This window comes from Ixodes scapularis, unplaced genomic scaffold (assembly GCF_016920785.2).
Source record: "Ixodes scapularis isolate PalLabHiFi unplaced genomic scaffold, ASM1692078v2 PGA_scaffold0__279_contigs__length_252992795, whole genome shotgun sequence".
Taxonomy (NCBI): domain Eukaryota; kingdom Metazoa; phylum Arthropoda; class Arachnida; order Ixodida; family Ixodidae; genus Ixodes; species Ixodes scapularis.
In genome coordinates this window covers 110,914,999-110,941,029 of record NW_024609835.1, presented here as the reverse complement: position 1 = coordinate 110,941,029, position 26,031 = coordinate 110,914,999, and the positions used below count along the sequence as shown (strand labels likewise).

At 42.6% G+C, this 26,031-nt stretch overlaps 1 protein-coding gene across 1 annotated transcript in view; it reads left to right on the top strand.

Moving 5' to 3' along the window:
- LOC8043825 overlaps positions 1-25,644 on the top strand; it is a 33,247-nt gene extending 7,603 nt beyond the window's left edge. Inside the window, exons 3-5 of the mRNA XM_040217832.1 lie at positions 2,852-3,167; positions 17,459-18,380; positions 25,628-25,644. Coding sequence (XP_040073766.1) covers positions 2,852-3,167; positions 17,459-18,380; positions 25,628-25,644 — 1,255 coding nt within the window. The remainder of the gene's footprint in view (positions 1-2,851; positions 3,168-17,458; positions 18,381-25,627) is intronic.
- The last annotated feature ends 387 nt before the right edge of the window (positions 25,645-26,031 follow it).

The window sequence follows — 26,031 nt, the reverse complement described above, 5'->3', positions numbered from 1 at the left end:
ATAGACAGGTATGTGCCGCATGCTATTGTGATAGCGAGACGCTAAAACTTGTGGCTTTGAAGTACACGGGACTTCGTCCTTCTCTTCCTGAAGGGGTAAAGGATTTTTCGAGAGTGCTAGGTTTTTCTGGCGAGGGTGAGAGAACGGAGAAAAAAAAAAGTTTTACAATCGCTAAAATAAGGTTTGAAGAAGGGCGGAGAAGGTCTAGAGAAACGTGAGAATACACAAAATTGGTGTTGTAGATGATTTAGCGAGATACAAAATTTATAGCAAAATTTAAAGCGGAGGGGGCGTAAATGTTTCTAGGCTAGGTGGCACAAGCTAACGATCGATTCAAAGGGCATAGCCCATACCATCCATGCATTCACCCATCCTATGATGGAAGACATACGCTCGCTAGAGGCGCTATGGTCGTCTTCACAATGCCTCGCAAGAAAAAAAAAATGAAAGACGTTTACTATTCTCTGTAATGTCAAATTAGAGCTTAAATCTTGAGGAGGGGGGGAAGGTACAGGAGGGAGGGCCTCCTTCTCCCCTTCTCCCCTCCCATTTAGCGGGAAATTTACCAACATTTTTAAGCTAAATTTAACTGGAAATTTAGCGAAAATTCCCTCTCTAAATTTAGCGGGGAAACTGAATTGGTGTTAGGGTCACGTGACGTCAACTTTCCCGATAAATTTAGCGGGGAAATTTTTCCGCTAAATTTAGCGGAAAAGTTTTTCTACTCAGTTTCACGTGACGTTCCATTCATTCATGTGACGTCACGAGGGTAAAATTTTCCCATTAAATTAAGGGGAACATTTTTCCCGCTAAATTTAGCGGAAAAAGTTTCCTGCCAAATTTAGAGGAACATTTTCCCGGGTACAGTGGCGTCACGTGTGACGTCACGTGACGTCACACGTGACGGTATGTCTGACGTCATTGTGGAAAACATCCCATAATGCAACGCGCGGTTAAGCCGACGGCGACGGCGACGCCGCTCAACTACACCGTAGCTCAGCCCGAAAACCGGCGCCAGCTGCGCTCTAAAAAGAACGGGCTTAGGATGGCATCGCTGAACAGAAACGGCGGCCTACGGAGGCTCAACATGTTCGTCGTGCCAATTAATACCCCTGAATAAAAAAGGTAGCGACATCATCCCCCTCCTCCTCTGACGCGCACACCTTTTATCTTTATGTTTTGCTTTTTTAAACCCGTCGACTGTAGCGCCGCCTGTGTCGTCCAAGTTAGCAGACGGTCTTCCTATACTTGAGTCAGAGCGCAGTCAAAGGCTGAAAGACACGCAAATACATACACACAGGCTAAAAGCGCACTGTCACAGTCTACCAGCCTCGAAGTATGTGCTCAGAGAAAAACTATGAAAGCCTTGACGTTGCACAGTCGGCGTTATTTGATTGGCGACATGAGCTCATAGCATGCACTGCACTCCGACAGCATAGGCATTCCTTCTCCCTCCTCGTCCGTCATGCACATTTTGTATTATATTTTGCTCGTTCGGGCTCGCGCATCGACGGTAGCGCCGCCTGGATCGGCCCAAGATAGCAGGCGGCATTCTTCAAAAGCTGTCGCTACTTTTTCGTGGAGAGGGGTTTTAGTGCCAATGAGACGCTGGAAAAGAAAGAACAGCGTATAACTGAAGGGCTGCCGACCCGAGAGAAATTTTTCAGATTAAGGTAATATTCAGGTCTATGGTGAAAAAATAAATCTTGTTAGTTTGAGGGACATTTTGGACACCGGATATATATATGGAAATTTATAGGTCAATTAGAATTTTTGTTCCGAGATAACATTGCATTTCAGTGGCTTTGGCTACATTTGGGTTATTCACTCCATCCGTTTGGCGGTTTGTTGCGCGACCGTCTGGCAGCAAGCACTGAGCAGAACTCGGAGAACCTTATTCGGAAAATCAGTTTTCATCGCCGCCGTGAAAAATATGGAGGAAGGGACTAGTCAACTCGAAGTTTCTGAGAGCGGTGCTGTGCCTTCTCGGAAAAGAAAGCTTGGGGGCAACAAGAAATACTGCGGTGTCTGGAGATACAGACACCATGCAAGATATATATTTACCATGGCTAATAATATTTCGGGAAGTGCCGTGCACAAAATGGTGCCTACTGTGTGTCGTGTTCCATGTGTTCGAGTTTGAGTACTCTAGCTTGTGTTACACCTTTTGTTTTGGACTGACTAGTATTAAAAGCGCTAAAGACCTTATTAAAGCAGTACCATATTCTGATGGCGTGCATAAAATCTAAGGCGATGATAGGGTTTCATTCGTCAGTTTGAATCTCCCGGTAACACTTCGCCTCGCCAGATTTGCTTTGAGCACCCTTTTGACCCGATAAACTTATTTTTGCGAAACGTCCGCGAGGCGAAAAGGTTACATAATATATCTCTCATCGCAAAAAATAGAAGTGATGCAGAAAACAACGTATGTTTAGTATTATATAATTATTTGGGCAAGCGAGGTAAATTTCAGCAGAAATAGGGAAATTTCAGGCGTGTGCAAGGGAAATTCCGACTTTACGTGTTGGCAGCCCTGATCGTATGGCTAGGGACAAAGAAGCAAAGTGGGCTTGTTCGGGTACGTCCAAAGGCTGTGCGGTTCGTCAGAATTTAATCAGTGGAATATGGCCTTCATAGAAAGCCATATTCCTTTTCTCCTTTTCTTGTGTTTGCAATTAATAACTCAATTAGAGAGCGACGCAGTTGGTTCTGTCGGAATATTTTTGTTTTCCTTTTTTCCTATTTTATATTGTTAAACATACTTGTCTGAATCTTAGTCTTCCTGTTTTCCTTTCTTCTTCCTTTCATCGTATTTGTCTTAACATTTTATTTTATATGTTGCGCTTTATAGGGATGCGCTTTCTGAGCATGTGACCGGCTACAAAACAACCGGCACGCTGGTGAGTCTGTTCAGCCAATTGAAACGGACAGGGTCCGTGCGCACCGGAGAATCCAAGTCGGCAAGAGCGAACCACGAGCGCGTCGTGAAAGTCGCCGAGATGCAGCACGTGATGCAGCTGCTTCATTATTCGGTGATGGATACGGGAGAACACAACGACGAAGCCAAGAAGAAGAACTGGGAACTCGGAGACAAGCTGGCCATTCTCCTTGGAGACTTTTTCTGGGCGCTCGCCTTTAAGGAGATTGCAGATACCCAGGACACAACTGCAAGTACACACTTAGCAAAGTACACAACACTCGCCATTATGGCACGAAAAGATAGCGCACTAGCACGCATAACGGCCACACGTATTTATCATTAAGGAGATCGCAGATACCCAGGACTCCATTGCAAGTACTCATTTAGCAAAATACACACCACTCGCGCAATCATGGCACGCAAGTATCATATCCGCCACACGTTTGTATTGCGTAATCTCTAATTGCGTCCGTTCTTATCATTTCTATGGGAATGTGTAAAATTAGTTCAACGCACTATTGTTTAGAGACTTTACAATGGAAGTTCAATTACCATAAATCCTATTCATTGAGTTTGAAGCAGTCAGTTCCAGAATATGGGAAAATTGTTCATTTCATTATACCTGATACGGATACGGTGGTCGATAGCTTTATCCTGAAGGAATAATTTATTTTCTTGGGTGGTTCTTTCTTTTTTATTTTCAATTCTGTGAATCACCCCGTAGATTTGAGGCATGGAAAATATCTTGGACTACAGTATGTTTCTCCGAAAAGTTCGGCTAAAAAAGAAACGCTTTTCCTCAGACAGTGTGCACTCAGTTTATTTATTTATTTATTTCAATACACTCAGGGCCCATAGGGCATTACAGAGGGGGAGGGGCATATAAGAATTCACTAAAAAGAAAATACAAACGCAAAAGGCAGTGATTAAAACACAATCAATTCGACAAAATATTAACAAAAGTGATTAGTAAGCGCTTCTTTAAATAGATCAAGTGATGGGATAGCTGCTAAAGATGCTTGAAGGTTGTGCAGCCAGTGAATAGTCTGCATCTGGTGCATACTCCGATCTTGGTTCATATTCCGTACCTGGTACACATTTGGCACGTAAGAGGACTCCCTTACACAACATTTTGAAAAACTCCCACTTTGTTAGTGAACGAAGCAGCTCGTATCACAGAGCAATCGTCATTAACATAATTTGTCGGTCACAAAATTTGTCATGTCCCGTCATAATGAGTGATGCAAAGAAGCAAACCTTTATATAGTCTGCAGATGTACATAGCCTTGACCGCGTAATATTTTAGGTTTTAAACATGTATAGTCTGCTGACCATAGACCGGAAAATACGTAATACCTTTAATGTATTATTTCGTTACAAATATTGTAAATGTTACTGTAATTCAATTGTTTTGCCTTTTGACAAAAAAAAAACACACACACACACACACACAATGGCAACATGCCTTTTTCACCCTCTGCAACAAATAATTAGTAACAACAGCCTCGAGCACAATAAAAAAAAAAGACACAAAGCTACATGTGGGAAGTGACAATCCAAATGGATTCAGCACGCACAATAGACCCCTTTCACTGAAAGTCCATCAAGCAACATTGGTGGTCGCCATTGCTTTGACAAGAAGCGCGTGATTGGATCCGAGTCCTCCCCGAACACTGACGCAGCTTTCGTGGTCGATACGAGCCGAGCTGAGTTCACGCCGAACACTGACGGAACCCTCGTGTCCAATACACGCTCGAAGTGCCTGCCCGAGCAACGGAGGACAGGCAATGGACCTGACTTTTGAAAATAGTCTATTTTCCGCCGAACCGTACGCTCTCAGAGTCACCGATTCACTCTGACTACCCCTTCAGTACTGAAAGAGAAAATAACATTTGTTAGTCTGACATGATTGCATCCGAACTCAGCACGCCAATTTGGATTGTTTGGTAAGCGTGCGTGAGGAATACTATTTATTTATTTACCCGGAATGATGGCGTTGGAGTTTGCTGATGGTGAATTTATACCGAAGCTTGTATATTTCCAAAACTTCAGGTACTTTCGACTTTTGCCAGGGGTATTGAATCTTTCGCCGCCAGCAGTTTTGAAGAAATTCCACACTGTGTGAGCGCCGAGTGGTGGAAGGACTTCACTCCGCGGCAATGTTCCTGGTTTGCAAGTGCATTCGAATGCTCCCTCCTGGTGGCTGGTGTTGAATGTCCCAAGGAACTTGCTGAAGCTCGGAAATGTGGTACGAACCTTGTTTTAGCAATGCAGGTAAGTCTTCTCTGCTATCGTGTACCGTTGGAATACTGGGTGTGGGGAGGTAAACAAAAACAAGTAATGGCCGATCTTCCGCGGGGAGTATGTTTCCTCCGGTTGCCTATTGTTTTTGCTCATTTTGAGGTCCATCAGTGAGCGTCGCATACTTTAAAAGTCTCGCCGCCGAGGGCTAACTGCGGTACGTCTCGAAATATACTTATACGGAATCGACATGCCTTCCTGATCCCTTGGGTGGGAAAAAAGAACACTTGTACATCATATAAATCATAAAATCTGCACAAAGTGTCAAGGGCGCATCTTCAGGACTGCCTATTTAATTAGCCTGGTGCAGCCTGAGAGCGACTCAATTAAGACCGACAACTTCCTAAACGTGTTCGACTACTCCGTGAACGTCAAGGCACCGGGGTTGGGCACCCACCTCCCCCAGGCGCCGAAGATAGGCGCCAAGCTTCCCCGCAGGGATCACCGAGCCTGGTCTTGGTTTTAGCAGAAAATCTTCCGAAAGGTTTTATAACGCTGCCTATAGCGTGGCGAAAGTCTCTGTAATGCCTATATATTTTGCTATATTTCATAGTCACTTAACATATTGTATTGAGGCCTGGGGCGTAACTTATGACACTTACCTTTTGCCATTGATCAAATTACAGAAGAGAGCCCTCAGAATCTTGGCATACTCCCACTATTCCCAACCGCCACGTATCATATTTCATCGACTTCACATTTTCACATTTCTGGAAATTAAACAATATAAGATTGCTTGCATAATAAATAATATGCTAAAAACAAACTATCCACTGCCAGCGAACATCTTAATTAGGGCCTGGTACTCGATTAACATACCACGGTCTCGTAACGTATACGGCGAGCGACTGAAGCAATCATGCGGAACTAAAATCTGGAACACTTTACCATCTCCAGTCACCAATTCGTGCAGCTTTAACAGCGCTTTAAAATACTGTATTTTTCTTAATAGAACATGTCTCCCGTCATCCTGAAACTCAATCGCATATTCTCTTATTGAATTCATAATCATTTATTTAACTTTGAATACACTCGTGCTTCTTATGCGTGTCGTTACTATACAATGCATAAATTACCTGCTGTAGTTAAACAAGTCACTTTCTACGTTTATTTTCTATTGCCTTTCTTTTTTTTTACTTCCTTTCTTTTCCTTTTATTGTATTTCCAGTAATATATCTTAAGAGTGCTGCCTTCCTAATATGGTATTAAAATGGGCCCAAACTAGCCAAAAGGCTATGGGCCCAGATGGTTCTCAATAATTTGTATGCTGCAACTCATGACAATAAACTCGATTGATTGATGATTGATTGAATACTAAATTCTGGGGGTTTGCCCTTCTTGCTTTGGTATTCAAGGTTCCTTTCCCAGAGCACCGCGCACATTGCTTTTGCACGTGTCGTGATGTGCCATCGTTGTACGGAGAGGTTCAATCGAGGCGCCGCGGCGTCGATGCCGCCTTTTCCCGTTCTTGCGTTGCGTCATTTGTCGGCAGCATACTAACACGGCCTGCCAATGCCGTCGCCCTGGGATCTACCAGGTTCGGCGGCGTCGGTGGCGTAGCTCGTCTCCAGATAATCCAAATAAAATAATTTTGTTCGTGCGGGTAGGCATCGAAACTTGAAAGCACGACACTGGGGCATTTCTAGAGCCTAGCTCTCACATCACTTCTCGCTAGGGAACCAAGGGTCGTCGCACAACCGCTCAAACACAAGGTAAACGTAGGAGAACCGAACCTCTTTCTATACCCCTTTCATGGCGGCCGGAAGTGGGCCGCACATCTTATTTAATAAGAGTACAAATCCTCGTCGTTTCTCAATTGCCATCGCAGAAGTTGCCGTTTTAAGAATCTACCCCAAAACCCAATATAACTTTTCGCCATTTGGATTATGTAACAAGAAATCTAACTGAAAATGTTATTGGAAACCTGGAATCCAGTCTGGGAAATCTAAAATCCAGATAGAATCTTATAAGATTTTTTGTTCCTTAATTCAGCTAGCGAAAAGTTATATTGGGTTTTGGGGGTAGGTTATTTATCCTAAAATAACTGCTGCTTGCAGTAAATGTTTCTTTGGTTTTTGACAGCTTAAGGAAGGCTGGGCGTGGCGACTGCTGAGCATCTCATTAACGCTCCAACAGCCAATCAGATTGCGGTATTATCCAATAAGAAGGTCGAAGAACCAATTACGAGGCAAGCGTGTCATAAACCGAGCCCTGCGTTTTAAAGCTCTCAGGGACAATATATATCTTTTTTCTAGCGGCATAGAGCATTCAACACGTACAAATTGTGCAAGTGAAAATTGTTTTGTATAGTAATGTTAGAACATAACCTTTTTTATTTCTATCCCCTCCAGGCAAGGGAGATCATAAACCACTTCCTGAAAAACCTTGGCCAGATCCGTCAAATGAGCTTCGAAGAGGTTTCTTTGATGGCATTGCAGTTTGGGTGTTCAACAGCAGCGTCTGTCTCATCAAAAGATTGCGAAGTAAGCTTTATATTTAAAGTGTGGATCGTCGTTAACTTACCAGCGTGAAAAATGTTTTATCTGCCAATATGGTACGGGTGCGTGGGCATTTGATTTTTTTAATTATTAATGACCATACCCTTTATGAAGGTGTTTCGAAAGTTTTGTTTGATCTACATTCAACAATGTACCGCATTCGTACCAAATCCAATGCACGTTATCGAGAAAAAAAACAATGTAATGTAATTAAATTACTTTCGCGTTAAGCATACTCGATTTCGTCACCTGACTATTCGACTTCGAAGTTTGTACATCAGTTAGAAAAGATTTCCCTACTGCTATTTATCTGGTCACGTTCTGAAGCAACGTGATTATTCCCGCCCCCCCTCTCCCACCCCTAGCGGCTTGTCTTATTATCCCGTGCACAGTGGCGTACCAACTTGTTCTTGAGTAAGGGGGCAAACCAGACCCCCCCCCCCCCCCCCCTACTCTTCCCCTGCCTCAGTGACGGTGGGCGGTGCCCTTGGTATCCCTTGGGCGCCGCCCTAGGGATACCAAGCTGCCACTGGCCAGGGCAAACACTGGCCAGTGGCAGCTGTTTCAGGCGGGGGGAGGGTCAAAACACATGCCTTGCCTCCCCACCCCCTCCGCTCTGAGAACTGGGAAGCAAGCTCCCCCCCTTGTCCCTCCCCCGGGTGGTACGCCCATGCGCGTGCATATTTACTAACAACACGTATAGCATCGAGCTTTGGTCTAAGTACAAATAATTTGTTTAATTTTAACTGAGGTAGCTAAAACCCTTGATTCTTCCTCTCAATCGCAAGCGCTTGTAGCTTTCGTGCATCCCTTCAAAGTATTAGCGATCGTAAAGCAGCGCTACGCAAAAGTTTGCTCGTTTTGTATTGTACTTGCGAACAATTTCTTACTGACTGAATCTCATCTTCGATATTCCTTTGACTTTGGAATATTCGTGGGGCAGGACGGTTGACCGAGCCTTACTTGTTCCCTCTTTTTCTTCAGACTCGGACGGGGGTCCAAAGCCCCTTGATCGCCTAAAACTTAAGATTTGCTTGAGCCCTAATGTGTCACACACAGAAAAGCAAATCAAGCTAAGCTCTTTTAAAATCCTGGTTGGTTTAATGCTGTTTAGTTTTCTACCTTGCACTCTTTCTTGTTCAGCATGCTTTCAGAAGGGGGCAACCAAGTTGGGTTTTATGTGCACTGATACTAGGTATAAATTTATAGTTGCCGAGGATAAATTGTACGGAGCGGTTTTGGACTGATTCTAGCATATCTTCTAAGAATAACTGAAAGGAGTTTAAATAAAGATTAAGCGTATTCCAGCTGGGTTCGAGCGAGCAACGTGTATACAATGAGTTTAGTTTCTCGGGAGATAAGGAAAATATTACGTCGCAGAAAATTTAATATTTCTAGATTTGATTATAATGCGAGAATCTCTTGAAAGTTTAGCTGTGAAGTGAACACCAAGCTCCTTATATTTTGGACATTTTTATGGTCTGACCGCAAAGATGGTAGCAAAATATGTTGTATTTTTGTGGTAAATGACATTAGTAAGATTTTGTTCACGTTAATTTGCATTTGTTACCTTTAACACCAGGATTCAACGATGTAGATCAACTTGCATTTGCGCAAACTTAAAATGTTTTTTTTTTTTTTTTTTTTAGGGATGAACGAGAGTCATGGGCATTATATTTTCTGATTTCAGACCTAATGCCGGTCGGTAGATTAATAGCATAAATCAGAAAAGGCAAAGAACCCATCGCGGGCTCCTGGGGGACTCCGGATTTTTTATTATTGTTCACGTCGTGTTGAGTTCTGTTTGAAAGAAAATTAGCAATTCAATTGACTAAAGTTTTATCAATTTCAAGCTAACGAAGCTGAGGAGGCTTATTAAACGTTTTTTTGAAAAGTGAATAAAAATGACATGCGTTTCGCTACGATGATGACTGTTCGTATAAATATCGGTTTCGAAATAAAAAAAAAAGAAGCTGACTATCACAGCACAGAGAACGCCGGAAACCGTGATGGTTTATAAAGAGTGAGCCGTGATCAACCTTACAATTACAAATTTTGAATATACACATGCTCTATCAACTTACCTCGTCGTTCTGTCAGTTTTTTTATTATTCCTTTGTCTCGGGTTTAATATAAATTACTAGAACACAAGTCAAAGAAATAGGTCTTTAATTATTGGGGCAGTCTTTGTCGACGCTCTCATAGGCCGGGTTAACTCTTGCGTGTTTTCAATCGAGGGGTACGTCACCAAAACATGATGTACTACTCGATTGTGCGGTAATTTGACTTGGTATTAACCTTTTATTGTTCATAATTAAATAAAACAACACGTAAAACGCCTCAATATGCAAAGAAAATGTATTTCTTTGCTGTTTTCCAGGAAAATACGGCCAGACATTAAGACAGAACTTTAAGTTTCAATATACGCATATTAAGACCATAAGGGCATATACAGGTGAGCTAGTGAAAGCATAATTCTGAAACTGGACTGGAATGAAAACAACGATAAGATAAGTGGACATCACGAAGATGTTACTTTTTCACTAAATGCTATTCAATTAATTTTTTAATTGAACTTCCTATTGAAAGACCCTGTTAATAGCCCTAATACTGGCCCATTTTATATAAATTTAAGATAATTTTAGTAATTATATCAAATGTTTTGTGCATTCACGGCCGTGATTGTGTCTGAGCTATTTTGCTTTGTATCCAGTCCTGCTGGGGCCCTAACGGAGCCTGCACCGTTTGAAATAAATAAATAATATTTTTTAACCACTGTCTCAGGGGTTAGTGCAATCATCTTTATTGTTTATATAGCATATTATAAAGTCCCCAAAAAGACTACTACCGCAGTATTAGCATACAGATGTTTGTTACTAATGACATGTTCTGAGGAGGCATAAGAAGGGCATGAACTATTTGCTTAAGTCGCCAAAACCAACAGTTCAATATTACCGACAATATTGCGATTGAATTATAACAACAAGATATCTTACCCATAACTATTAGAACTACACCCGCCAACTGTAGGAGTAATAATGGTATTCGGTTGTTACAAAGTAATAACCGAACATGTGCCACCTTGCGTGTAATATTTCATAAAGCTTTCTGTGGCATCGAATGTTTTACATCGAAGATAGGCGCCGAAAAAACAAGGACAAGAAGAGACGTAAACACAGGCGCACTCGCAACTAATGTTTATTGAAAAACGAATCCCTTATATAGCCGTGAAGAAAACCCTTCTTCACGGCTATATAAAGGATTCGTTTTTTTTTTTTTTATTAAACATTAGTTGCGAGTGCGCCAGTGTTTACGTCTCTTCTTGCCCTTTTTTGTTTTCGGCGCATATCTTCGATCATGCCAACCGACCCAAATTACTAGCTTAATGAATGTTTTACATCCTATTTTCTGCAGCAAGGACTTATTTTCGTCATTCCAAAAACATGACTACTATAAACCAAACACACCTAAGTCAGGTGGATCTTTCAGCATTTAAACCACGGTTAGAAATATTCCTATGATTCTTACCAATGGTAAAAGCTCGAACCTACCAACCTAGTCATTCCTGAAAATGATTCCGTTGGGATAAAATATAGGAAGTCGTGTAATTACCATGGATGTGCAGTTAGTGGTTCCTAGAGTAACTCTATGTGTCCAGTTACTCTAGCGGTTCTAATCAAATAGCGTTGAGTCATTCATAGCCTTCAAAGAGTTATATGATCATTGACTGCTTAGAAGAGCAGGGATTGGCTTCTTACGTCCATGCTCCTTCGTCATTCGTCCTCCAGTGTGCTCATTGGCGAACGCCGCAATCCCATTGGCCGAGGAGAAGTAATTAGATTCTCGAGATTTAATTCGTTTTCCGATTCCAAAGCTCTCAGTGACCATATAGTAAAACATACAACATACCGTTTCTCTTTACATTTTTGAAGCTTGATATGGCGCTGGGCGATTGGATTCAAAGCACTATTCGGGCACCCCTCGAAACTTAGATGTTGTTGAAATTGCCGACCTGCTGATGTAAAGAAAGAAATGATTACATCGTCTCTAATTTTCTCCCAGGTAAATGAACAAGAAATGGGCAAGTTTCAGAATCTGCTAAGCACGTGCTCTGAAGAAATACTTGAATACATCGACGCCTGTGAAGAATCAAATGAAAGAAATGCTATGCAAACCATAATGACGTGTCTCAAAAATCCTAAAGAAACATATAAATGTTAATTTATATCTGTTTAGAGAATAAATAAATATGTCTGTATTGAAGTTGATTTCTCTTAGAGGTTATGCCAATTATTTGATCTTATTTAATTATTCAGTTACCGCGACGAGTTTTCCCCCATCTCTTGAAAATTTTAAGATCATTGCTGTATGTTAACTCAACCGGTTTTAAAAACATAAATTCTAGGAACTATAAAAATAACTGTATATATTTCTGCTTTCACATATGTTTCATTTATTTAATTTATGCACCCTTCTTAGAAGCTCTTTATTTACTTTCAAAAGATGCAATAATTAGACAGTGTCTTTTAATATCTGGTAATTATTTAGCGCTATCAAGAGTATTCCCATCATGCTTTATATAAAGAAGATCAGGGATACCAGCCACAGTATTTGAAACATCAGTGGTGGCTACTATTAGCCCCGAGAAGTTCGCGTGGCGCCCCCTTATGGCGAACTAGGGTGACGCCACGGCAAGGACAAGATTTTTACCAGACTCGCCCTGCTCGCCCTGTGGAGGCTGTGACGACATTAGCTGTCGGCGCGCTCGTTTCTATTTACTTTTTTTGCGTGTTTTTCGTAGGAAGTGTAAATTTTTATATGTCGCTTTATTGAGGTACGGCCTGTAGCTGCAGGCGAAACTTCAACCAACATTTCAGGCATGGTTGACAAGGCAGGCAACGCTTGAAACGCAGTTGGTATATGAAAATAAAGAAATATGACCACAATTGCAGGAGCATCACTATACATTTACGTCTCACACAATAAACGCTGCTGATGATCTGAATGAATTGGCAGGTTATATATACTATTTTTTTTGTATTTCTGTTTTTAAACAAGATCGCCGAAGCAGAAAAGCTGCATACTGCTCGAGAAACATGTTAAATACAGTCTGGGCCATGAAGAGAGAATCACAAGTCACACAGTCCAAATTCAGGGGCGAAGTAAAGAAAGAAGGAACACTTATTTTTACAATTGGCTCGCATTTGACCTTGCTAGATTCTGATAGAATTTCAGTGAACTCCGCGGGTGGTATTTGCGGGCTTGTTTATATCATCCTTCAAGTAATGTACAAAAAGCGTAAGCGAAGGTGTCTATCCCGTTATTAGTCCCCTAGGCTCTGAAATTGAAATTTTAGTTAAATAAAATTGCCCTGAAGCTTAAATACCAAAAGCTTTAATCATGGAAACTGTCACCCTTCACAGGTGCCACATTTTCTGCTACTAGTGCAGCATCTACCACTGGACAGCCGTTTGAATGCTTGCTCTTCCTGCTGTTTTCCCCTGTTGTCGGAAAGTCCAACTGTAGGGAGTTTGGAGGCTGAGGAAGCTCTTAGGGACCCGCAGCAGTGTCTCTTTTCATTGGAAATGGCAATTCAAACTAAACGGCGTATTTTTCGAATACTCAAGGCTGGAATAAAGGAAGAATGCCAGGAAAAAGTATAAACATTCCAAATTACAGTACTATTGTGTGCATATTTTGGGCGGTTCAATACATCTCATACAGACAACTGGGAGCAATTCGACCGTTTTCCCTGCTGCCCTACAAACTAATTTCCAGTAATTGTGCATCTTCTAAAAAAATAAAACGTGCCTGCATACCTGTATGAACTATATCATTAATTCACGAAGAAGGTACATTTATGTAAAACAACCCTGTTCCACGAGCACTTCAAAACCCTTTCAGACCCAGGGCCTTTAAAACATCTGCGAACCAGCGCGCATGCAGAGTGGCACGGGCAGAGTCGGGGTCGGGAGCTAATTTGCCGACCGCCCAAAGGCCCTTGATATAAATGCCATTTCAAATGCCTGCAAAGCGGGATGTAATATTCTTTTTTTTGGAAATAAATGAACTGCGTAAAGGACGAGGACAGAGGTAGAAACGAGTACGACACACGGAGCGCAGACTTCCCACTGTTTATAAACAGTTGGAAGTCTGCGCTCCGTGTGTCGTACTCGTTTCTACCTCTGTCCTCGTCCTTTACGCAGTTCATTTATTTCTAAAATCATGAACCAACTAGCCCGCCAAAAGGTGTTACATGTAATATTCTCCGAAATCATGAACATGCAAGGAACAGAATTCTAGCGTCGGCACAATTGCCTCTGCCGATAGCTTTCGGGATTTGTAACCCAATTATAAAGGTAAAAGTGACAAGCAGGCTTATAAAATGTACGGAAGCACGTCAATATCGGCATGACCCAACGTCTTCTACGCCGGGTAAACAAGTTTTCACTCCTCGAAGTGCTTGAGGAAACAAAACGCCAAACCAGGAAACCGGGGCACGGAAGCAAGCCGGATGCGAGACCGCGGAGCGGAGTCCTTCCCCTGACGTCACAGTACACCTCACCCAATCAGGGCGCGGCGACCGCAGCGACGCTTGTGATCGCTCTCGGGGCTAATAGTCCGTTGCAACTCATGAAGGTAGGGCGATGGTGAGACAAGCCGGAGAGGAGGAAGCAGACGGAACGCTAAAGAGCGAAGGAGGTTTCCCCCTCTCTTCTCCAGCGTTCCGTCTGCTTTCTCCTCCCCGGCCCGTCTTACCTTCGCCCTAACTTCTTGAGTTCCAACGGACTATAGCTGAACCCTTCCAGCTAGTAACTGCAGCTGTTGCTAGCTGAACCTTTTCAGCTAATAACAGTCGCAGTTAATACCTGTCGTGGGTTTGAGGTAGTAAAACACAAGTAGAACGGGAGTAATGGTCAGGAAGAGATAGTAACTGCTGCAGTTACTAACTTTCTACGAACTGTCGAGCGAGTAGTAAATAGCTAGTAAAGAGGTAGTAGCTTTCATAAAGTATAGTAACTTCTGCAGTTACTAACTTTTTACTAACCTTCTAATAATATAGAGGTACACCAATAGCTGAGTGAAAGTATCAGTTTGCCGCCATTATCTATAAAGTTAGTTATTGTTAACAATGTTGGGATAACTAGTTCCAGTAGTGCGCTGCCACCGCACACTATCTGCACCTATTAGTGCTTTAGCAATCGATCGGCAGCGGCTACAGCGCAGCGAGCTTTAAGGAAGCACGAAAGAAGAGTTTGCGATATGCTTGTTATGACACTAACACAATCTAAAACGCAAAAAAAAAAACTAAAAAAAAATGATAATAATGCTATTTTTTTAATTTAAAACGTGACCACACATCTTCGAAGCAAAAGGTTTCTTTTCTCTTAGGGAATCCAAATACTTTTTTCAACGGACATCGAGATGACTTTTCGCATTCACAATTCTAAAGAAACACTATTAAAAAAAAGTTTGAGTACAAAATACATCACTGCTGTTGACCACGTTTCCACAAGATGTTCCAGATCACTAAATTACAGAAATATACTATATTTCCTTAGTAGGGGATATTTTGCGGCAACAAGGTTAGCGTGCATATGTTTTCCGTACACCATTATTATTTTACAAGTGCTGTTTGCTGCTAGCTACGGGAAGTGTGTCATCATGTCAGCTGTTTTGTTGGAAACGATGTCAGTATATGTTTCATTTTTAAATCTGACTTCACACTCACCATTTTGTACAAAATGCCCCCCCCCCCGCCCCCAAGATGCTGTGCCTTTTTTACTGCAAAAATAAGCTATGCGTTGCTGGACGCTCAGTTTACATCCAAATTTAGCGCAACTAGTCTGGACAAAATGACGAAATGTCAGATCTGCCCCAAAATACAAGGAAATAAATGGTATGTGTTTACAAGAACCGGCCTTACGTTCCCACCAAACTTTCTAAAAATCATGCAACTTTCGAATAGGACGAGAACTTCTGAAACAAATTGGCATCTTGTCCGGACTGATTGCGCTACATTTGAGCGGAAACTGAGCGTTTGGCAATACATAGTTTAAGTTCATTTTTGCAGTGAAAAAAAACAAAACAAAAACACTAAATGTTTTTAGAGGACACGCTGTTTCATTGGACAGGTCATGTAAATCCAGTTCTGCAAAATGTCCCATTTTGTCGTGAAGGTATATCTATGCTCCTCTTGGGCAACACATACATGCACCAAATTTTCTTTTGGTGTGAATGCCGCGTCTTTTGTGCAAGGAACTTTGGTATCTGCCTGCATGCAGCAAAGGGCAAATATACTTCTAAACTAATAAAGATTCGAAGAAAGGTTAAATGTTCGTTCTTAGGTCTTGGTGGTATTTAACCATTGTAGTGAAAACACTGTGAAAGATAGCAAAATGTTTATTGCCTCAAGATTTTTAATACTTATTTCAAAACTGAATAGCACCAGCTCATTAGAAGAATGATCTGTTATCAACTTGCATATTTTAATATTTATTTAAATATTTTTAATATTTATTTAAAAAAAGAATTGCACCAGCTCATTAAAAGAATGATCTGTTATCAGCATTCAAATTTTCTTGGAAAATAGATTTTAAAAAATTCTGTTATCATGTATCAACCAAACCCTCTTAGCTCAATACTAAAAGTTCCATATTTCCATAAAAAGTGTTGATACAAATGTAATCGATAAAAAAAATCTTACCTATAATTTGTCGCAGGTTGAAAAGCTGCCCAAGGCGCTCTCGCGGAGCTCTCTGATCGTTATGATCAGTGATATTCTACTTTCTACTAGCCCGCTCTACAGCGTTAGCTCTGTTTTGAAACAGCTTAAACAATAAACAATTACAAAGTGAAAGGCGTTTACAAATCTCTGTAAAGCGTAGTCCACATGGCGCATTTTTTACGGACGTATAGACGCGCGTCTCGGTTCGGCGCCCGTGCCAAGCCAGACTCGTACGCCCAGTCAAACCGCACGCAGGGCTACCGGGCGGCGCTTCGCGTCTGCGCGTCCGAAGCGTCTGTCTTCCCAGCATAGCGAGAGGCGCTTAAGAAACAAGAGCAATTTTTAAAAAGAAATCGCGCGTTAAATGATGGCTACATGCAGTGACGTTTAATTTTATCAATAATAACCACGCATTTTTATTGCAACAATTGCAGTGAAGCTCAGTTTTACTCATTTTCATCCTTTTTAGTGCGTCTCATTAACCTTTCGGTGTTCCATCGATCTCACTATCTCCCACTCCAAAACATTTACAACTGGTCACCACCACTGTAATTGTTGCTGATAGCATTAATTTTGTACCTTTGTCGTTTAGAATAATATTGTACTTCTAACAGAGCTCTGTTAAAAAGACAAAATGGAACGCGAGCTGGACCTGCTCCTATGCGCAAGAGGCTTGTGCTCTTGCAGCTGCTAGTTAAAAAAAAGAGCACGAGTAGAGCGTAAATGGTGGGTTCGCCTAATCTTCGAGAAGCGAAGAGAAGGACTTTGCCCTATTGTGGTAAGCTCTTCTCACGTGACTTATGTGCATTCGCATGCGTATAACTTGGTGATTTCTTCACTTCAGTTGAAACGTATGAGAGACGTCAACGTCGACTTCTTTGTGAGGTTTTACAGCATGAGGGATCAAGATCACAGAGGACCTCGCCCGTGCTATGCCATCCAGAGCGACATCAACGGAAGCGCCTACAAAGGGACCCCCCCCCCCCCCCCCCCCGGCTACAGCGCGCCAGTGGGCATGGAAGCTTTGCAGCGATGAGGTGGCTCATGTTTTTTGTCTTGCCGCAGGTTAGTAGTCGTAAACCTTGTCCCTGTTTTATGTCGACTTATGTTTGCCTAGTTGTGCTTCCATGCCCCGGAGCTTGTATTGAATCTTTTAGAGCGTGTATTGAATCTTTTAGAGCTTTGTTGCTTTTGTTGTCTGGGGATGTAGAGAAGAACGCAGGCCCTATGAGCAAGCAACAAGAGGATGAAATCCTTGCGCTTGTGCAGACGGTCGCGAAACTTCAGAGTAGCCTTGCTCTTCTGCAACAACAGGTAAACCTACTAACACAGAAAAATATAGAAAGCAAAAAATCTCCTTCCGCTCTAGAAGAACGCGTTAACAACCTAACATCTGAACTCGACTTACTAAAGCAGAAGCAAATCGGTAGCGTAACACCTACCAAACCTCAGCTTACTACAGCTCTAAACGAACTTTCGCAGCTGAAAACTCGTTGTGACGACCCGGAGGGCAGATCCCGTCGTAACAACCTTCTATTTTTTGGCGTCACTGACACCGATAAAGAAACGTGGGCCCAGTCCGAGGATTTGATAACCGGCCTGTGTTCCAGAAACATAGGCGTGAATATCGAATCGAGCAAAATTGAAAGAGCGCACCGCTTGGGAGCGTTCAATCCACAAAAATGTCGCCCTATAATTGCGAAGTTTTCATCATTTAAGGATAAAGAAGGTATTCTTTTGTCGGCATTTAAGCTCAAAAGGACAGTTGTAGCCATCAGTGAAGATTTTCTCATTTCTTTCCGACTTGCACGCCGTCACCTTCTTGATTTTGCCAAGCCTAAAGGCACGACTTACAAGCCGCGTCACGATAAGCTGTTTTCAGATAACAAGTGTTATGTATATGACACCGCTCTTGGTGCCGTGAAGGAAAAAAGTGCAGAGCATGCCAGCGTTCATTTCGTTTTTCGTCACCCAATCAACCTGCAAAACGCCGTGATATCTGTAACAAACCTTCTTATTCTATTTTATTTACTAACATTAGAAGCTTGATACCAAAAAGAGATGATGTGATTTCCTTGGTTGAGGCATGCTACGCAGATTTCCTTGTGCTTACCGAGACGTGGCTAAGCCCCAGTCTTGGGTAAGTTACTTTTAAAAAGTAATTCGTTACAGTTACAGTTACTTTCAGAAATATGTAACGAAGTTACCGTTACAGTTACCGCAACAAAAAAGTAACTCGTTACAGTTACAGTTACTTTTAAAAAGTAACGACGTTACTTTTCAGTTACTTTTTATAACACAAAAAATAGAAAAAAGTAGAAAAACGAGTTTCAATAAGTTTATTTGCATAAAATTAAAATGTGTGCTTTCTAATTCATATTGTAACTCAGCAGCACTTGCTTCTCAAAATTAGTCTCTGAAAGTTTCCCTCGTTTGATAACGAACAGGTCCCTGCCCTTGTTGAACAGGCGCTCGTCTAACACGCTGGATGGGATTGCTGTGTCGTGTGGCCGGAACTGGTTTTTGATTGTCGGGTAGGCGTTGAGGCAACAGAGTGTCATTTTCTGCGGTCAGGTTGTTACTAACCAGCTCCACCACAGCAAAATACTCTCTGTAGGCCGGCCATGGTAGTTCTTTGTTCTTATGAACATTCATATCCTTGGTAGCACTAGCACATTGCTGGCTCGTTAACGGTTGCCCTGGGTTCATAGAGTTCCTGAACATTATTCAGTTCGTACCCGGCAAGCCAGAAACAAACCCCGCGCAAACAGCAGTAAATTTTGCCTCGACTGTTGATACTACACCGGAGTAGTGGCGCAAATCAATGTACGAAACATGCGCAGTGCGGAGTAGTGGCGCTAATCAAAATACTAAACATACGCAGTGCCCTCCAAATGTAATGTTGTTTCACCTTTGATTCACCCGATTAAAAAGCGTCTGCGGAGAAAAAAGGAAAACCGCAAAAGAGATAGTTCTTCAAGATACTAAGATGCAAGTGTTCAGTCACAAAGTACAAGCGCGTGCTAAAGATAACTACATTTTTTTTTCACCAAATCTAGACGTGGCTATATTCGGGTCGTGACTGGCGAGAAAGAACGTTTGTGCAAAAAATAACTTGACACTCGAAATGTCGGAAGAGACAATTTGAAAAGCGCCAAAAATGGCTAAATTGTACTCGTTCAGTGATATATTATCTAAAAAAAAACTGCAAAGTAACGACAAAAGTAACGTCGTTACTTTCATCGTTACCTCATGAAAAGTAATAGAACTACAGTTACAAGTTACATTTTTAAAAAGTAACTCGTTACAGTTACAAGTTACCAAAAAAAGTAACGAAGTTACAGTAACGCGTTACTAGTAACGCGTTACTACCCAAGACTGCTAAGCCCCGATATATCCGATGCTGAAATTTTTCCTTTGTGTCCAAACTTTCGTGTGTATAGGTATAATAGATCCGCTAGGAGGGGGGAGGTGTGCTTTTAGGTATAAAAAATCAAATTACCTCCCGGGTTATACCGATTCTTACCGACTTGGAAGTTGTATGTGTGTACGTCGCTACGACGCCCCCCGTAATAGTGGCTGTGTGCCATAGACCGCCAGATAGTGATAAAGAGTTTGTTAACAAGCTATATAAGTGTCTTTCTGAAATCACAACTAAATACCCTAATGCCTTTGTTACTCTCTTTGGTGATTTCAATTACTCGAACATTGACTGGTCTGCCCTCTCTTCTAGTTGCGCATTGTCTCAAGAATTTATAGACTTTTGTTTAGATTTCAACTTTTGAAATGTTATCACTCAGCCTACTAGAATTACTAATCACTGTAGCAATATGCTCGACTTATGCTTAAGCCAAAACCCCTCACTTTTCAGTAATATCACATACTTACCCGGCATTAGTGACCATCTCGTCGTCAATTTAACTCGTAGATCACATTACTGCAAACTCATTCGCCATTGCGCGAGAGCTGGTTACGCATTAATCAACTCGAACCCCGAAGATTTTTATCATACTTTCTCAGTTAACTTCTGGGAAAGAACGGGATCCCCCCGGCGATGTCCTGATGTTGGAGGCACTGACGAAGCCTCCCATGACTGCAAAAGAACTGGAAGACGAAACGGCAATTGATCCCACTCTGGCTGAGGTCTTTAGAGCAGTCAAGAATGGAGAGGTAAAGAAACTGGTGGGCGATCGGTTCAACGCGTTCAAGCTCAAGGCAACTGAGTTGTCCATCCATCGTGGTTGTCTCACCTGGGGTGCGCGCGTGGTAATCCCAGCGTCAATGAGACCCGAGGCTATGAGACTTCTACATGCAGGACACCGAGGCATCGTAGCCATGAAGGCCTACGCCCGAAGCTACGTGTGGTGGCCCGGTATAGACAAAGAGATCGAATTATGTGTAGCTCAATGTGAGAAGTGCCAGCTACACCAGAAAGCACCACCAAAAGCCACCAGTCCCACCTGGGACAGACCTACAGTACCTTGGGACACCATCCATTTGGATTTTGCAGGGCCTGTAGATGGACAAGTCTATCTTGTCGTGGTAGATGCATACTCTAAATGGTTAGAGGTTCGCGCAGTTCGAAACATGACGTCATCAACTGTGATTTGTGAATTACGGAACATTTTTGCAACGTTCGGCATACCACGTAAAGTAATGTCGGATAACGGAACCGCTTTTATATCGCAAGAGATAAAAAGCTTTTACCACTCCAATGGAATCACAAGGGTAACAAGCGCACCTTATCACCCGGCAACGAACGGCCAAGCCGAAAGAATGGTACAGCAATTAAAGAAGGCTCTGGCGAAGGGAGAAAAAGACACGGTGAAACGTACACTGGCACGGTTTTTATACAAGCAGCATACCACGGTACACACTGCAACGGGCAAGACGCCGGCGTGGATGTTTCTTGGTCGAGAGTTGCCATCACCGCTACAGAGACTGCTGCAGCGGCCTACTTATGACCCTCCAACCAGGTTGATAACCTCAGATTCGACACACTCGCAGGACTTTTCGGTTGGTCAGGCCGTGTGGATCAGGAACTTCCCAAGCGGAAGGACTTGGACAGCTGGCGTTATTACACGCCGTCTAGGTCCCCGGTCGTGGATGATCGACACCGACGAGGGCCAGGAAAGACGGCACATGGATCATATTCGTCCAAGGAATTGCACCTCGCAGTACAGAAACAGCAGTACACCCGCTCCAGTGTGGGACTTGACCCTGGAGCCCGACGAGCCGTCATCCGCACCTCCAAAGCTAGAGACATCACGTACGCCCCCGAGGCCGGAGCCCGCGCGTAGTGAAACACACCAACGCACCAGCAACCGTGTGCGAAGACCACCGGAAAGATTAGGAGTCGCAACTAAGTGAGGGGGAAGTGTAATGTACCGGCCGGTGGCCAGGACAGGGCGTGAGCGGACTCCCGCGCTTTCAAGAGCACGGGACCGGTGCACGGGTTTCTGGGCCTCGAGACGGGCATTCTAGGCGCCATTAAAGCAACGTCCGGACGCTTGTCTACGCCGAGCTTGAGTCCTTGCCTGGGATACATAACACTACCTAATCGAACGCTTTATTCCACTGACCCGTATTGTATCTGATAACACTAACCCTTGGTACAATAAAACAATTCATAGTCAATCCAATAGGAAAAAAAGATTATAGGTGGACTAAGGCTGTCAACACTACGGCTTCTTGGAACGCCTACTACGAATGCGCTAGGGCTTATAAATCAACAATAAATCACGCCGAAACCAAATTCTATAGTATTGACCTCCCCAACATACTAACCACGAAACCAAAGAAGTTTTGGAAAATAATCAATCCGGCACTTTCACTTCCTTTGCAATTTGTAGATGACGACGGACTTCCGCTTTCTGATAAACACGGCGCTCTTGCTATTACCAATTTCTTCTGCTCCATCTTTACTAAGGAGGACTTACTAAATATTCCCGACTCGTGCCAATCCACTCACCCTCTCATGGATCCTATCGTAATTGACCGTACTGGGATACTTAAGGCTATAGATCAACTAAAGGTGTCCTCCAGCTCCGGAGATGACCAAATTAACTCTAAGGTATTAATAAACACTAAACACATTTCTTCCACTTTCCTCTGCAACATATTCTCTCAATCTCTTAAACTCTCTGAAGTACCATCAGATTGGAAAGTTGCTAACGTCATACCCGTTCATAAAACAGGCGATCGCCAACAAATCAGCAACTATCGTCCCTTCTCGCTCACCAGCGTTTCATGCAAACTCTTGGAGCACATTTTCTATTCTAACATAATAAACTTTCTAGACTCTCATAGCCTCCTTTTCAAGCACCAGCACGGATTTCGCAAGTCCTACTCATGCGAAACTCGGCTAACAGCATTTCTAACTGACGTTTACTCAAATTTCGATTCCAATGTTCAAACTGACGCCATCTTCATTGACTTCTCCAAAGCATTTACCAGGGTCCCTCATCAACGTCTTCTAATGAAACTAAGAAATATTAATCTTCACCCCTCAGTAGTCAATTGGATTTCGGAATTCCTTACTAATCGCACACAGTACACTTCTATTAACAATATAAAATCTACCACAAGCACAGTAACGTCTGGCGTCCCTCACGGAAGTGTTCTTGGCCTCCTTCTTTTTTTAATCTACATTAATGATCTCCACCATGGCATCACTCGTGAAGTACGTTTGTTCGCCGATGACTGTGTCATATATAGACCCATTCATTCACGCCACGATCAGCTAACGTTGCAAAGCGATCTCCAACTTATAATTCAGTGGTGTCATAAATGGCAATTGGCTTTAAACTAGAATAAATGTAAATCGCTATCTTTTTCCCACAGTTCACCATGTTCTATCCTCCTCTTACCACCTTTCTGGCATCCCAGTAACTGCTTGCTCATCGTATAAATATCTAGGAATTCATCTGACATCTGACCTGTCATGGACCACTCATATAACAACTGTCATCGCCGATGCTAACCGCACTCTCGGATTTCTTCGCCGTAACCTCAGACAAGCTACATCCCCCGTAAAACAACTAGCTTATACTACCTTGGTCAGAACTAAACTAGAATTCGCTTCTTCCATATGGTCACCGTGGCAGGCATACCTAACTGACGACCTGGAATCCGTTCATAGCAGGGCCCTCCATTTTATTTATTCCGACTATTCCCCTTACGCAAACATATCAGGACTTCGCTAATCAGCTAACCTTGACACTCTTTCTCACCGCCACAGGGTGTCTCGTCTTTCTCTTCTTCATCGGATCTTTTATTACAACAGTCATTTCAGTCAAAGTTTGTTATCACCTCCTTACCGCATTTTCCCTCGTCTCGACCATTCTTGTAGACTCCGTCCGATTTCATCGTCAACCGTCACTCACCAAATGTGTTCTTTACCATTGGCCATTGACGACTGGAACTCACTGCCTGACGTAATTGTTTCCTTATCTGATACTAAGAAATTTTCTGCAGCCATTACCTTATTTTTTCTAACCCATAACTACATTACAGCGCGTTTTTGTAGATAACTAGTTTTGTTACTTGTTTTTTTTAAAGTGTTCACTCCCTTGTATAATGCCCCCTGGGCCTTCAAAAAAATAATAAATGATGATGATGATGGTGACGCCTCCTACCTTTGATGAACTGCACTACATGGTGAAGGAGGACACGACAGTTTTTCATCCTTGAGCCGCTTCCATCGGAAGAACACCTTGCGATTGCACTGAGGTATCATATTCTAAAAAGCTGCCTCTGTTGTTTATATTTGGGTCAGATATTCCTGCCTAGGGTGATGGCTGGTCGTGTGTAGTAGACTGGTCGTGTGTAGTAAGGTGCATCGATGAAGTGAGCAAAGGTTGCATTCTGTATGTCGTTCTGTTCTATTGCAGCTACCTATAACCTGGCCAACAGATCAAGGACGTCGCCCTGCTATACAGGGTTGGGCTGGAAACAGCGCGACAGGCAGTCCACGTCACGTGCCGGGTCTTGTGGGAGAGGCTGCACCAACTATTCATGAAGGTATGTTCTCCTAACTCACTGTGACATGTTTCACATTTTTGTTTTTAATTAAAAAATTAAAACATGGTTATGCTTAATACGAACTAAGTCAGCGACGTAACTTTATTGATAAAAAGATTGTAGAGATCAGTGGTATTAAAAACTATCATTAATGAAAATGGAAGCAAGGGAGTGTACCTACCTACAAAGAAAACTAACAAATCTCTACTACAGATTGCAACCATGCTAACACGAACAAAAACAAAACCTAGAGCAAGCTGCAATTCATGCATTATTTTCATCACAATTACTTAGTTGGAAAGGGTACTTGGCGAGAGATCCGACAAGAACCTCGGGAAAAAAGCTTAGCACGTCAAATCTGCATCAGTGCTTAAAGTCGGGGGGGGGGGGGGGGGGGGGGTCTGAAGGGGTCCGGGACCTCCCCCTTAAATTTTGGCCCGAGGTCCCTGTGTCTTAGTCCTGTGCTTGGAGAACATAGATGACAAGTCCTGGATAAATTGCAAGAACACATAGCCATAAAAAGTAGCTGTAGAAGTAGCAAAAATAGAGCCCCCCCTCCCTTCTTTTTCCGGGGACCTCTACCGATGCTCGAAGTAGGAGAGACCCCCCAGACTGTAGGGACGGCTTTAAGCCCTGTCTGCATGCGACAGAAAGGAACTAAATGCACATCAACAGGATGAGAGATCTTTGTAGGTACTTACTTTCCCCCAGAATATAAGCATTTAACTTCAGCAAGAATACTTTCCTAAGAATAGATATGGGAGTTGCTACATTCTAAGGTAAAATGAAGTGCTGATCGAAGTGCCAAATACTTCGATCAGCAGAACAGCGCTCGTCCTGTCCAGTTCCTTCCTCTGTCGCTGTAAAATTCGCGGTGCTCCATTATGCCAAACACGTTAACAAAAATGTTTTGCAACTTGAGTTTGTCCTTGTAACTTCTTTTCGCCTTGTTTAAAATGTGGCGACCTTCATTATATGACGCATGCTTTTTCTTTATCAAGTAGCCTCTTCCAACCTGCTTCTCTATTTCACTTGTTTTTAATATGCCAACAATCGCTCTTTTTGATCTTGGCTGGAGCCTTCACATTTCTGTATGGCCACTTGTCACACTTCATAAGGCATGTTAGGTTTCACTAATGGCTTCTTTTTTTTTTACAGCCTCCTACAGAGGCTGAGTGGGTGGAGACCGCAGAAGAGTTCAAGCGGAGGTGGCAGTTTCCCAACTGTCTAGGAGCTGTCCATGGCCAGCACGTTGCCATCAACTGCAATAAAGGAATCTGGTAGGGTATTCTACAATTACAAGGCGTGCATCACATAAACAAGATGTCTATATAAATCATGGTGTACAAATTGGAGACTGTGGTAAGAAAACGACAAACTATGAAGTAGAAAAAAATTCACAGAAGGGTTACGGCTCAGTGTCCTTTTTGAAGAAGGTTAACGTTCAGACATCAGCTTTCGAGAAGAAATCGGTGGAACCTCTCAACTCACTCTTCCTTGAAGGGGTGGGTAACGTTGGAAAGATAAGTAAAACTATCGTCAGTCACCTAAAGGATGGTATA